This window comes from Opisthorchis viverrini, assembly GCF_000715545.1.
Source record: "Opisthorchis viverrini unplaced genomic scaffold opera_v5_18, whole genome shotgun sequence".
Lineage (NCBI taxonomy): Eukaryota > Metazoa > Platyhelminthes > Trematoda > Opisthorchiida > Opisthorchiidae > Opisthorchis > Opisthorchis viverrini.
In genome coordinates this window covers 1,241,166-1,254,471 of record NW_008751674.1, presented here as the reverse complement: position 1 = coordinate 1,254,471, position 13,306 = coordinate 1,241,166, and the positions used below count along the sequence as shown (strand labels likewise).

The following is a 13,306-nucleotide window of genomic DNA, read 5'->3' as shown; positions in this document are numbered from 1 at the left end:
CCTACCGCGCCTTGAAGAGCATTCACCATTGTTTGCCCTTTCTTCGGTTGTTGGTCTTTAGACGCGTGCTTCCATTTCAAAATTTTTACATACCTTGGGATTCATCTCATCTGACTGGAACTGTTGTTGGCATGAACTCGAATGAGACGTTTCCTTCTTTTTCTTTTCTGTTACCCTTTTGCATTCATCGCTTGCAATCAATTTTTATGTTTGTGACCATGCTCTTCAAAAATAAATAATATTAGTGGTGTTGAACATCTTAGGTGAAACAACTATTTCCTTTACAAGTTGGCAACTTTTGTTGTAAACCCGCTCGAGGATGGTACGTTTCTCATCCATTTATACCGAATAGCTAATCTGTTAGGGCGTCGTTGACAGATAAAAAGCTTCATGGGTGTACCTGGCCTATCCCTCTCCCCGGAAAGCATAGACTTTCAAGAACAGTAGAACGATTTCAGCCTCGGCTCTATTCCCTTGATGTGGACGTTCAGATGGTCGGAGAGACACGTGGCTCAGTGCATTTGAGTCTTTGTGAAGTTGAATTGTTTTCGCCCAGAACACCCCCTTCGTCTCCATGTGTGTTGTGGGCGCGGAGGGGAGTCCCTCCGGAAGTTTTCTAGCAAACCTAATGACACCTACAACTTCAACACACTTCTTAACGAACTGGATGTTAAAACAAAAATCTTTTTTTGCCACGGAAGACACCTCGCTCTTGAGAAAAACCCACACAAAGAACTTCCATCTACTGTTCCTTCAACTCACTGTCCAGGTAAGCATGCACCTTCCTTCACTGGGTGTTCGGAGCCACAAAACACTCGACGTTTTTCATATGAAGTGATTATGATTCCCTCAGAACCTGATCCACATAATAGCTCCTGTAATAACGATAATAATACTAGAAATAATATAATATCAAGCGTCACAGCAAAGTAGTGCGGAGTTTCGTCCGACAGACGCTTGTGAGACTGGAAGAGCACTGAACAGTTACGTTGAATATATTCTCAAATAAACACAATTCGATTGTGAAATATTTATCTTCAGAACAAGATAAGGTAGAACTGAACGCGAAAAACCACATGGCCCCAAGCTAACGCTGTTGTGGGATAGTAACACAAGATTTAGAAATGCGAGCAGATGCGAGATTTCAACTCGTTATTTCAAGTCATCCATCTATTCTCCAGCTGTGTCATCACACACGAAATTCAGAACAGAGAACCATTGTATCGAATTGGTGTAACATGGCCTGTTTATACAACTAAATTTCACACTCTTGAATAACTTTATTACAGAACCAGATATGATAGAGCTTCACATATTACAAACCGGTAACTTCCGACAATTATTCTGATTTGCACACGCATCTGGTTTTGACGGGAGACTCAGCTGAATCTCACCTTTATGCTGGTCTGCCGAGGAGCTTCCAGTAACTTTATGATTAGTGTGCCACGTTTGACCAACTTGTTCATAACCAAAACAGCAAAACAGACGATCTTCCACACAAGATGATATCGGCTATTTCGTTGTGTGCTAATTCAAGCAATTGTTTTTTGTTTTATTAGCGGAGCCCCTGTATGTACCTGACGAATAAAACAACTCCGGCTTGAAAAGCTTTAGGTGAAATTTGGTTTCTATCACAACAGACACTATTAACAGAATTGCTGAAAACTTCTGCACAACTCGCCACCAGTTTTGTCTTACTTGGCCCTCATCGGGTAGGTGTGCCTGAGTACCCTTCAACCTTAGGTCCAGCTAGGTCATTTTGTGTACAATCTATGTCACCTCAGCTGGAATGCAGTGCTGATAGAAACTCAGGGACTCATCAACGTTATCATCATTAACGACAGCATAATATTGCCGTTCAAAAGTGGTGCTTTGTTGCTGTAAAACTATGATTTGTTTGAAAGCCTTATTATGGAGAAAAGAGTAAATGTGGATGGAGAAGGGACTCGGTGTTACCCTACCACAGTCGTACACCTTCAGATAGCTATTCAGGCAGTCTGAATAGAAATGGCAACAAGAATGCCATTGACGCTGATCAGAAACCGTAGCGTTCGACGTCTCCAACCAGGCTCAGTGGGATCACCTGGTCCCTATTCTGGAAGGCGATTGGCCCCAAAGGCACCCGGGTATTTCCTAATATCTTTTAGAATCCTCTACCATGTCAAAGGTTGGCCGCCTCTCTGTTTACGACATTCTGAATTGGACACAAAAAAAAACAGCACACTCTTCGGCAAGCGGCGGTTCGGTATGCACGCTACACGGTCTAACTAAAACAGCTTCTAGTGCTGGACACATCCTTCAATGGAAATACCCGTTACAGCACCGAAAACGCGTTTTCTAACTGTCTTGTTAAGGATTCGCCGGTACCAACCCACACGAGCTATGGTTCCGAGACAACGATTGTCGAACACCTGAAGACGTCTCATGTCCCCTGCTCGAACAGGCCAAGTCTCACAGCCATACAGTAAAACATTCTGTACTTAGCTTGATACACATATCCCCTGAGATTCAGGGATGTACCGCTTTGACGCCACTGTGTCTCAAATTAGAAAACGCGATCCGAGCCTTGCAGATTCGTGCATTGACCTCATCCGTCGCACTGCAATCAGAATTAGCACAACTTCAAACATACAAAAAAAGCTGCATAAATTCGAGTGCCCCTCAATGGAGTGTAAGTGGCGTGTCCAGTAAACGCATATCTACGAGCATGACCTTATCCTTTGTGGCTGCAATGTGCATACCAAAAGACGGGAAGACCTTGCTTAGTTCATCGGAAAACACCTGAGACGTCTCCTCCTCTTCGAAGACCAGGACGATGTCGTCTGTATATTTCAGGTCGACGAGGTTTTCGTCAGAGGTCAGTTGAACACCGGGGTTTTGAAGACATTCCAGCGTTCGTCTCATGATTTAATCGATCAAGCATTTAAATGGAAATGAGGATAGCGAGCACCCTGACGGACACCACTTTGTGTGGAGGCTTTTGGAGAGCTCACCGTATACTCTCACACGTCCGAAGCTCTGAAAATGCAAGGAATATATAATGTTTACAAATTTCCATGGTATTTCTTGATGAGCGAGCATACCAAGAAGAACAGACCGATCAACCGAGTCAAACATGCCTTAGAAATCCAGAAATACTAAAGTTGGGTCGTTTGTATGTGTGGCATTTTTGTAATGCCTGACAAAGCTTAAAGATCTGGCCACCGGAACCCTTATCAGGCCGCCATTTTGCTTGTTGCTCTCGGTTCAGTGTTCCGCAAGCCATTATCAGGCAAATAAAAAGAAGCCAAAAGTCTCGTTAGGAGCAGGCTCAAGCTCGTCCACAATTGATTACCTCCATCTTTGTGGGACCCTTTTTGTAAACGAGCACTATGACCCAGTTGTCTGGGATAGTTTCTTTCTCCCAAACGCAGGCAGAGATCAAACAGGCGCTGAATGGGGACTTCATCCTCATCCGCGAACAATGCGTTTGGGGGGTCATGGTGACCAGAAGCTCGGCGGCGCTTGAGAGGAAAATATGCAGCCACAAACCTTCTAGTCCGTAGGGGGTTCCAATTCCACCGTCCAGGGATCTACTTCAGTCGTAGGAACAAAATGACTAGCAGTTGATGACCACGGGAGCTGTTGTTCGAAGTATTCGGCCCAGCGGTTTCCTTTATTCAAGATGTCCACTGTAATTAGATCGTCGAGGGACTCGCTAACAGGCGAATTCTGACGTCCTGTCTCACGGACCAACTAAGCTAAGCTCTGGGTATTCCCAGATTTCTGGGACTCTCATTTCCTCAGCGTTCCATGTTTTCCGGGCTTCACAGTCCGCGCACACGCTCACTTAACGTCCGTTCGTTCGTCGGGCAAATTATTTTCGGAACCGGCGGGAACCAGCGTCCGAGTTTCACACGATGTCACCGTTTTGTCTGATTTCCGCTGCTTTAGCATACCTGGTAGCGCGGTACCCGAGGCAAATCTCATGGCACTGAACAAAGACGTGGCGATCTCCTCCCGGCATGGATTCACATCTGACGGTGAAGTGGTTGAAACAGTCCGGAAGACAATTCCTTTAAATCCGTCTGTAACTGATGGCGATGTGATCAATTGGATTACGTAGCAAGCACGTCGCTATTGGACACCTTGTAGTCAGACGACTTCAGTTATTTCGGAAGTTAGCGCCGTACAAAGACAGCTTGCTGTTAGCACATAGCAGAGGCACTCATGCGTCACTGTCCGAACGCGCCGGGTCCAGTCGTTATCGACCACCGATGCGCTATGACTGACCGCTTGTCAATTCGGATCTTCGCGAAACACAACGATGTGTGAGCTTTGATCTGGCCTCAGGATGATATTCTGGGCGCACAAAACCTGTCTTTGATGTTGGGGCCTGAGAAGACCCGACAAACGGACAACGATCAACTTCTTCCTTGTGAGACGCTTGAACGGGCGTTACCAGACGAACCGTACAGAAGTGACTATCACCGGGTATCCAGGTGAGCAAGGGTCCTTCCGCTCGGTTACATAAGAAGGTACCGATCAGTGTGTGTTTTGGCACCGAGACCTCTGGATCAGAATGAATGCACAGCCAGAAGCGGATGGAAAGTAATGGGGTAGTTTGCCCAACCACTGAGCTTGCATCTTGAATTCTTGTTTCTGATACACACCTCAGTGAGAGAGCAAGAGCAGGTTCTTGTCCTGCTTGCTTCAGAGCGTGGACACTGAAGGCACCCTAATAGACTGGGTGTCGAGACTTCAAGATCAACTTCGAGATGCCTGAGGATATTAGTGCCGGATGACCTCCAGATGTCACGGCCAGAACCGTTGCAGAACGAGCGGGGTTGTCAGACCTAACTGATGTGCTTGCAAAGAGCGAGATGATAATGAAATGGAGGGAGCGAAGTATAAAACATGCGGAAGAGAAAGGATAGAGACGCCAGGAATAGTCCGTTCTCGCTTACCCGATCCGCTGTATGCAGGAGGTAAGGCGATGTTACCATGCGAGGGCCTATGTGGCATAGGTTTGGTTGTGTGTGTATGTGCAATTCATGGTTTTGCGTGGGTTGGGATACTACCAGGGCACCCAGACCTAGACAGAAGGACAATTAGGGTCCTCAACCAAAGCCTTTGGCTCAAAAGCCTGACCGCAAGGCAGCGGTGTTTGGCTGGAAATGCCAGTGCATTACCGCTTTCAAAGAACAAGTCGCCACCACCCGAACGTGGAAGCCCAGGAGAATGTGTAGTTCAAACGTGAAACTATTGACCAACCTGATATGAGAAATCCTGTGAGTGTTGCATGGGTGCCCTCAGTATAGTTCAGTGGGTAACAGAGGCAGGCAAACCGTCACACCATGTCACACGGTAATGTTCAGTACCTTCGTGAAGGGAGGGGAGTGCTAGTCTTTTATTGATCTTTTCTGTCCGTTATTTTTGTTGTTACTCCAGTATCTTTTTACCACTCCTCTTGTGACAAAGCTCCTTGGAAATCAGTATAATTTTTCACCTTTTTTCTATTCACACGTGTGGCGCACTGTACTCCTCTTCTTTTCAACAGATTTTGAATGTCGCTGTTTTTGTGATTCACCGAGTAGTGGCTGTCCAACACTCGACATGGACATGTTTTTATTCCATTATACCCAAGTTTGAATTGCTTTGTCGGTAGTCCGGAGGATTGCTGAGCGAAAAACGTCAAGAACGGTAGTTTGTTGTGTTTCTGCAGTTCAGCTGGCGACTCGACATCCTGAATCTATAGGCCAACATTTCCTCCCTGTTTCTGTTCATCTTCGTTTGATAATAACAGGTAGGAAGTCCACATATTGAATCGAAATCTCTGGTTCGATCTGTGGTATATTGTTTCGCTCCAATTTCTGCATAAATGTTCTAACGATTAGTCTTGCTGTTCGTTATCCTACGGCGTCCCTTTCAGCGACTGGTATAATTTTCCGTGGAGGTTAGTCTATATGACCATGAAGGCGTCCAAGACTCTCCGCAGGCTTTCCGTTTTCAAGGTTTTCAAGGTAGATCCACCATTAGCGAAATACACTCATTTGCAAACTAGCTTGGTTTTTCGAGAGACTCACCTGGAACCCTGCTGAATCTCTCGTCTGTGATGTTTCCAAGCAGCTGAATGTGCTGCACCAGGCCACCTCGTGTTTCAGTTGCCACGGTGTTCGAGATGTCGCGATACATGTACAGACGTAATGCACTACTCATAAGTTTGCTGCCGAAGAATTTTCAGCAGCGAACGGATCAACAATCAACAATCTCACTAATATTTATGCATGTGCATTTATCGTTTTCTTGGTTGATATCGCGTAATTTGTCGGGGTATTTTCCGGAATAGTTGATGTCATGTTCACCCTTTGCTAAGGTCTTGCCATTTTGATGGCTAATTTTTTCGGTAGCAAGGTGACTGACTGAAGATGAGTTCAACTTTGTGGATCTTTGATAGCCTAGAGCAATGCGCAATATCACTATTCGTTTTCCACCGTTCTTGGTTATCGTTACTATTTTACTGTCTGTAGTTTTCTTTATTATTTTGACTTGGTTGACCAGTTTTAAACGTGAATTGTGATCGACTAAGTGAGAATCGGAGAGGCTAAACTGCAGACAGTTACATTATTCTCAAAAATTCAAGGTCCCCTACCCAACAGCTGGAACGAGAAATCCGTAAATTGATCTTATCCTTTCTCTCCAGGATATTTCAGAATACTTGGCTTTAAGTCCAACAGAGAGATCACGTGAGTGGAGTGGTCCAGAAACCGGAAGGGGGTAGGCTTTCCAATATATATTGTGGGTTTTCGGTTGCTAGAGAGGTGTTTCTGAGTGGTTTGGAAGACTGTCCCTCTCTCTGCTTACTAGCGCCATTCCCACAAGAATAACTGTTGTATCCTGCAACATCAGACCTCTGAGAAGTAAGCGACAGGATATTAGGGTACTATCGCTATGGTCTTTACAGAGGCACCGAAATTTGCAATTCGGGATATCGTCACATCTATTTACTTGAAAATTATGTCCATAGGGAAGCTTCATTCATTCCCTCGAGATAGTCGATAATGTGGATGGTTTGGAGGAATCTCCAAGTTGGATTTCGACCCCAACGCTTCAACTTCCGTTCTAGTATATCTCAGTCAGAACTCTCACAACCCTGGTAGATTGGATCGATGGGCGATTTCAAGGTCCTCAAGTTAGACATGTTTGACCTCCTGTTGACTAGTGGCAACATGTTATCCGAACAACCCGACAACATCCCGGACAGTTGAGCACTGTCTCGAATTTCGCCTGATCTCCGTTCGTCTCAGACTCACAATCCATCTCTCTATCTATTGCGATTGGATATGGACGTCAGATCGCTGTTACGTTTCCTCGCACCAGCTATTCGAAAAGTCTGGGGGGCCCACTGTGTTAGTTTCCGACCTGTGACCTCAGATACCGATTTGGTCGCACCATCTGAGGTGGATGTCGGCGAAGTCCAGCTCTTCTTTAGCTCATCCGGTGGAGTCAGCTTCTCAAAGGAGGTCTTTTGATCGCTTCAAAACTGACGGTTCTACAGCAGAAGCTATGGAATCAATTAGAGATAAATTATTTTAACAAATTTAATCCTGAAAATATCAACGTGAATATTAAATAAGTGAAACCGGTTGAAAGAAAATTCTACCAAACATGCCTGACAGAAGCAAAAAAAAGTCCACTTACCATAGCCTGTTTGCGTTCTTAACTTTCAGAACCAGTGCTACATCCGGGGTTGCGCTTTGGGGATGGAGACAACTGGTCGAAGACAGCGACATTCGCAGCCAAAAAGGGATCCGAATTTTTTCTTTCTCCCCTATTGTTGTATGCTCTCCAAGTGAACCACGTTTGAAATGAACTTTTATCCGACTCGAGGTGCGAATAGGTTTCATCCTGACCTTCATTAAAAACTTGTCGAAACTATCCTCGTTCTCACTCACCAGGTCATACGTCGTTCAGTTTAGGGCAGGGAACCAACAGCGTTGAAGAGTGGTGTTATTCTGTCAGTGGTGATGATGATGATGATGATGATGATGATGATGATGGTGATGGTGATGGTGATGATGACGATGATGATGACGATGATGATTATGATGATGACGGTGATGATGATGATGGTGATGATGATGATGATGATGGTGATGATGAGGATGACGATAATGATGATGATAATAATAATAATGATGTTGATGATGATGATAATGATAATATAATGATGAACATTCTTCATTTGATGAAAGTCCCCTTCCTGACAAGTGGAACATCATTACGACTGGAACCCGACGAATGTCATCAAATTAACTTTATGTAAGCCTTACTGTTGCTTTAGGTAGGAAGCTTTGAAGGGAATATATAACACAAGCTAAAGTGTCCCTTAGAAATCCCCAAGCACGCATAGCGTCCGCAGATGCCAACTGCGCGTTACAAGCCTCCTTCTAAGTCGCATGAAATTGGCCAAGGTGAATGATTAGAGGATCGACTCAGTTTTGTCCATGTTGAATTTAGCAAGGTCTTTGAAAAGTGTTTGCACTGTGGTCTACTCTGTAACCTCTGCCCTTAAATGAGATTCGTGGGAAACTGTTGACATGTACGATCAACTTTCGCTCCGGTCGCTAAGATTGTTCGGCAGCTAGCGGTGTGTGGCACTGTTCTTCACAAGCTTTGATGTTGGGGTGTAAGCTCCTAGAGATTGACATGAATGACCCTCAATCTCCTTTGATAAAAGTGATATTCCCCAAAGTATCGCCGAAGTCCGGTCGACAGGACGTGAACCGGCGACCAACTTTTCAAAAAAGATGCATGTATCGTTTATATCGTTTAAATGCTGCACAGTCATAGTCGTTTTAGCACCAAATAACTTTCCTTCGTAAGTGATTGTAGAGAACCTTTCTCAAAGCTTTCTCAAACTCCTACTAGCAAGATTGTGGTTCTTGCCACAACATGTTTTACAACCTTGAAATTGACGCGAAGAAAATAAATACTCTGTTTTGGCAATTAGTGAGGACTCTTCAGAATGCTTTGAAATGTCAGACTTATTGCGTTCGCTGTCTCCTAGAATTCACCTCACGAAGAGAGCGACTTCGCGCTTCTTTGTCCATATTTCTTAACCAGTATAAAGTGTTAAATGCTAGATCGGTTCACCACCTTTAAGGATCAAATGTCGTCCGCTACTCACTGCCATTTATCTCTCTTCACCGATACGCCCGTTAGTGTGGTGGAGGCAACAGTCTTGGTTAAATAGCGTGTACACAATAAACAAAATTTGCGCCCGCCGTGCTGTCTAATCACAGCTGATTTGTTAATGGCAAACCGTGTGAGGGAAATCAGGTGCCACCATAAAGATGATGTAAGATGTTGATGATGATGATGATGATAATGGTGATGATGATAGAACGCTTCCAAGCAGATCGAAGAAGGACTCGGTTCCAAATTACAAGAAAGGTTGCCCTACAAAACAAATGATTTAGAAGGAGTGCACGCTAGTCATTCGGGGTGTCCGTGACCAGTCTGTGTCTATATGTCAGCTCGTACACAGTGAGACGGAGTTGGACGATCCGCTATGCTAAAATCGTTGACGTATCCACCAGTGAAGCCGTCAGTTGAATTGGTTTAATGTGAGGACGAACTCTAAAGCGAGAATCACCTAATCAAGCGTTATAGGCAACAGGACTCACCTGACAAGTAGAGATGAGATTACTTCAAGATTATTCCGTTTTTTGAAAAACCGCACTTGACGTACATGTTCTGTGGTCAAAAACCTGTAATAAGGTTTATCAGACCCAGTAGATTATTGTTCAACAAACCTGTCCCAATCAGCGCTACATAAGACCGCCTTGAAAGGAAGAATCTTTGCAGACCTACGGTGTACTGTAAGTAGAAACATGCTGAAAATGTGTAGAATAGTTGCTTGTGTTTAACTTTGCCGACTATAGCTACTGAACTGTAGACGAGTTTTGGGACACTTCAGAATTTTCCATGACGAGTCTGTGTGCTCAGTGACATGGCAAGTTACTTAGAAATCAACGAGGAACTAGACAGTTCCTCTAAATGCAGAGCGGACATTAGTCTGTAGCACAAATCACAACCAACCGCAGGAATTTATACTTCGGGAGTGCTCTGTGATCCCCACTGTTTTGCCTCCCGTAAGCTTTAACTTATATAACAAGGGTCAAACACAGGTATATTTAGACCCCCTCAAAAACTACATATGACCAAGACGCCAGATTGTAATGGTGTTTCTCCTTCTGTGTGGTGACGACAGTCAGACAAGCAAAGCTAATGTGATTCCCACCATATCAGCTAGTGCCTACAGAAGCCTAGGAATAAAGCCTACAGAAATACGTTGTGAAGTGGTCTTTTTTCTGACGGTAGATGCTCTTTGAGAGGAGCAGTATATTTGGAAAAGACGGGAAATGCTTGGCAGGAAAACCACCAAGACGGAATTGTTGGAGAGGTTTTGAAATTTTTACCTCACGCGTTTGCTGAGTTTGATAATGTTTCGAAAACTTTGGGTCCAATTGATCTGTTTTGTCATTCGAAGACGTGAAGCATGTATAGAGAACCGATGTAGTGTCAGCAAATTAATTACGTCGAACAGCCCGCTTCGCATTGGAAAAGCACGGTTCAGGCTCCCATCTGGCGAATTCAAAAGTTCTGTGCACATAATTCGAGTTGCTTCGCTGTCATCAGTATTTCGTTGCAGAAGGCCATCAGTTTCTAGTTCCCGTTGCGCAACAATACGGTACGCGATAAGCTAAATGGCTTGTCCCACAGGTATCTTGCACAGTCACGGACTGGCTGTTAATGAGGTTGCTTCATTGCGTCGCAAAGTCAGTAGACACTGCTGTGAAGATGTTCTGAGGTATTTTGAAAAAAATACGAACTGAGGAACACAGCCCCTCAGATTGTGGAAACGGGGCGCAACTGAGCTATTCTGAGCGACGGTTTGACGCGCACTAAGTTCCTTGCTGAGTGCTGGTTGAGAGACGACCACCGTTAAATTGTACACGGTCTTCCGCTGGCTGTAGTGGCTGGATTATGTCAGGGGTTTGGTTTGCTATATGAAGTATTGAACGGTTCTTGGAATCTCTTGTCCAACAGGCCCCTTTGCAGCAGCGGTTTAGCCCTATAAGCAACATCTTGAGTAGTCCTCACTTGTGAGCCACCGGAGAAAAGCTACTAAAGTCGAATACGGACAACTCCATCTGGCCTCAAGGTGGACAGTTCCTTCCAAATTCCATCAGAAAGTTGGATACTTAGTAGGCTGAGAAAGTTTAAACTACTACTTGTCTCAGTACAAACAAACTGGAGTGAATATGTATAGACGTAATACACCACTTACAAGTTTGCTGAAAATTCTTTGTGGCAGCCTTTGTGAAGCACATTCATTTGAAGAATATCATGACGGAGAGATTCAGTTGGGTCTTCCGTGGAAACCAAATAAATTGGTTTGCAAGTACGTGTATTTTTCGAAAGTAGATCAATTTGGTTTCACGTGGAACATAAATTTGACGGAAACTCGGGGACTGCGCCTTCGCAATGAGCCCTAAGAGGGGCGAAACCGGTCGTGGGCTGTCGAAACGTTTTCAGCAACCTTGTGAGTAGTTTCCCTCGTGAAAATATGCTGCTGCTTAATCCAGTGACACCATGCACCAAGTTTCCAACAAATCCAGAAAGGTACGTGCACAATTTTTCTTCGTTAACGCTGGACAGCACCCTTTTGGAAGCGTTGTCACTAGGTCCAAAATTTTGTTGTCCCAGTCGTAGAAACTGTCAGCTCGAGCTTGAAGTCCAATTTGAGAATCTATATGACCAGCTATCCGTGCTAGTACCTTCCTCTGAACTGAGTGTAGAACAACTGAAATCGACGCTAGTCAATTCATGTTACAAGTACCTCAGCTACAAACCCAGACCCAAACGACTTTTAACGGAGGAACATTTCGAGGCTCTGAAACGTTTACAGCTAAATGACCAAGTTTTACTGTCAAAGCCAGATATAGGCTCGGGAATTGTCTTGATGAATAGATCCGACTACATTGATAAGATGACTACCATCCTCTCAGACAGATCCAAATTTAAGAAAATGTCTAAAATACTAAGACGCCTTAAACAATCCGGAAGCATTGACACCAAGACTTTCGAGCGTACCCGCCCAACTGGCACAACAATCCCTCTGCTCTATGGTCTCCCGGCCTACCTCTCAGGCCCATCCTCGATATATCTAATTCTCCTTATCATGCTTTGGCCAAATGGCTGGTCAGTCTGTTAGAACCAATCAGGAGAGAAGTGTCAACACACAGCTCAAGAGACAGCTTTGATTTCGTCGACCAGATTAGAGATTTGAAGTTTGATAAACACTTCATGTTCTCCCTGGACGTCGAGTCATTATTTACCAACATACCACTCACCGAGACAATAGACTGTTTGTGACTTGATTGAGTGCAACGGTAAGGATATTGGAATTCCCACTGGAATTCCTGTTCCTTTGTACCTACAATGTTCAGTTTACTTTCAACAATCAAATTTATTGACAGAAGGACGGGATGGCGATGGGGTCTCCTCTAGGTCCCATATTGGCAGATTTTTTCATGACCAAGCTAGAGACTCAAAAATTAGATGCACTCATTGGACGGTTAACATTATATCGCCGCCAAGTGGACGACATTTTGGTTCTTGCCGATGAAACCATCAGCACAACGGACGTACTAAGCAGTTTCAATTCAGTCTATGCTAATATCAAGGTTACTATCGAATCAGAACAAAACGGACAGTTAAGCTTCCTCGATGGCAATGTTAAAAAGAAGACCGACGGGACCATAGAACGCAAGGTCCACATAAAGCAAACGTGGAAAGGTCAGTATATTCACTTTGATAGCTTCGTTCCGTTGCAACAAAAGCGCAAATTAATTAGACGCCTGACCGAGAGAGCAAGGAAGTATGCCCAGCCGAATGCTTAGAAGAGGAACTAAAGTTCTTGGGACGCACATTCCTGCAGAACGGATATCCTGAAAGGTTCGTACTCAAGACTATGGAAGTCGTAAAGCCCAAACCTACGGAATGTTCTATTAGGAAGAAGTCTGTATACATGAAGCTCCCATTCAAAGGTTGCTGAACTAATCACCAGAGGGCTTAGAAACTCCGTGGATACGACATACTTGGCCGCTAATCTATGTTTGAGCTTCAACTCCAGCCCCACTACCAGACAAATTGCCACGTTCTACCACCAGCTTTTGTGTGTACTCATTCGTATGCTCGCGCCGAGCATCATACGTTGGTCGTACCAGAAGGCATTTGTCGGACAGAATGCGAGAAC

General features: G+C 44.5%; 1 protein-coding gene across 1 annotated transcript in view; it reads right to left on the bottom strand.

Annotated features, from left to right (window-relative positions):
- Positions 1-1,466, bottom strand: part of T265_01659 (hypothetical protein) — a gene marked incomplete at both ends in the record, with an annotated part of 9,800 nt that extends 8,334 nt beyond the window's left edge. Inside the window, 2 exons of the mRNA XM_009165725.1 lie at positions 782-875; positions 1,395-1,466. Of these exons, the coding sequence (XP_009163989.1) occupies positions 782-875; positions 1,395-1,466 (166 nt within the window). The remainder of the gene's footprint in view (positions 1-781; positions 876-1,394) is intronic.
- Between the last annotated feature and the right edge of the window lie 11,840 nt (positions 1,467-13,306).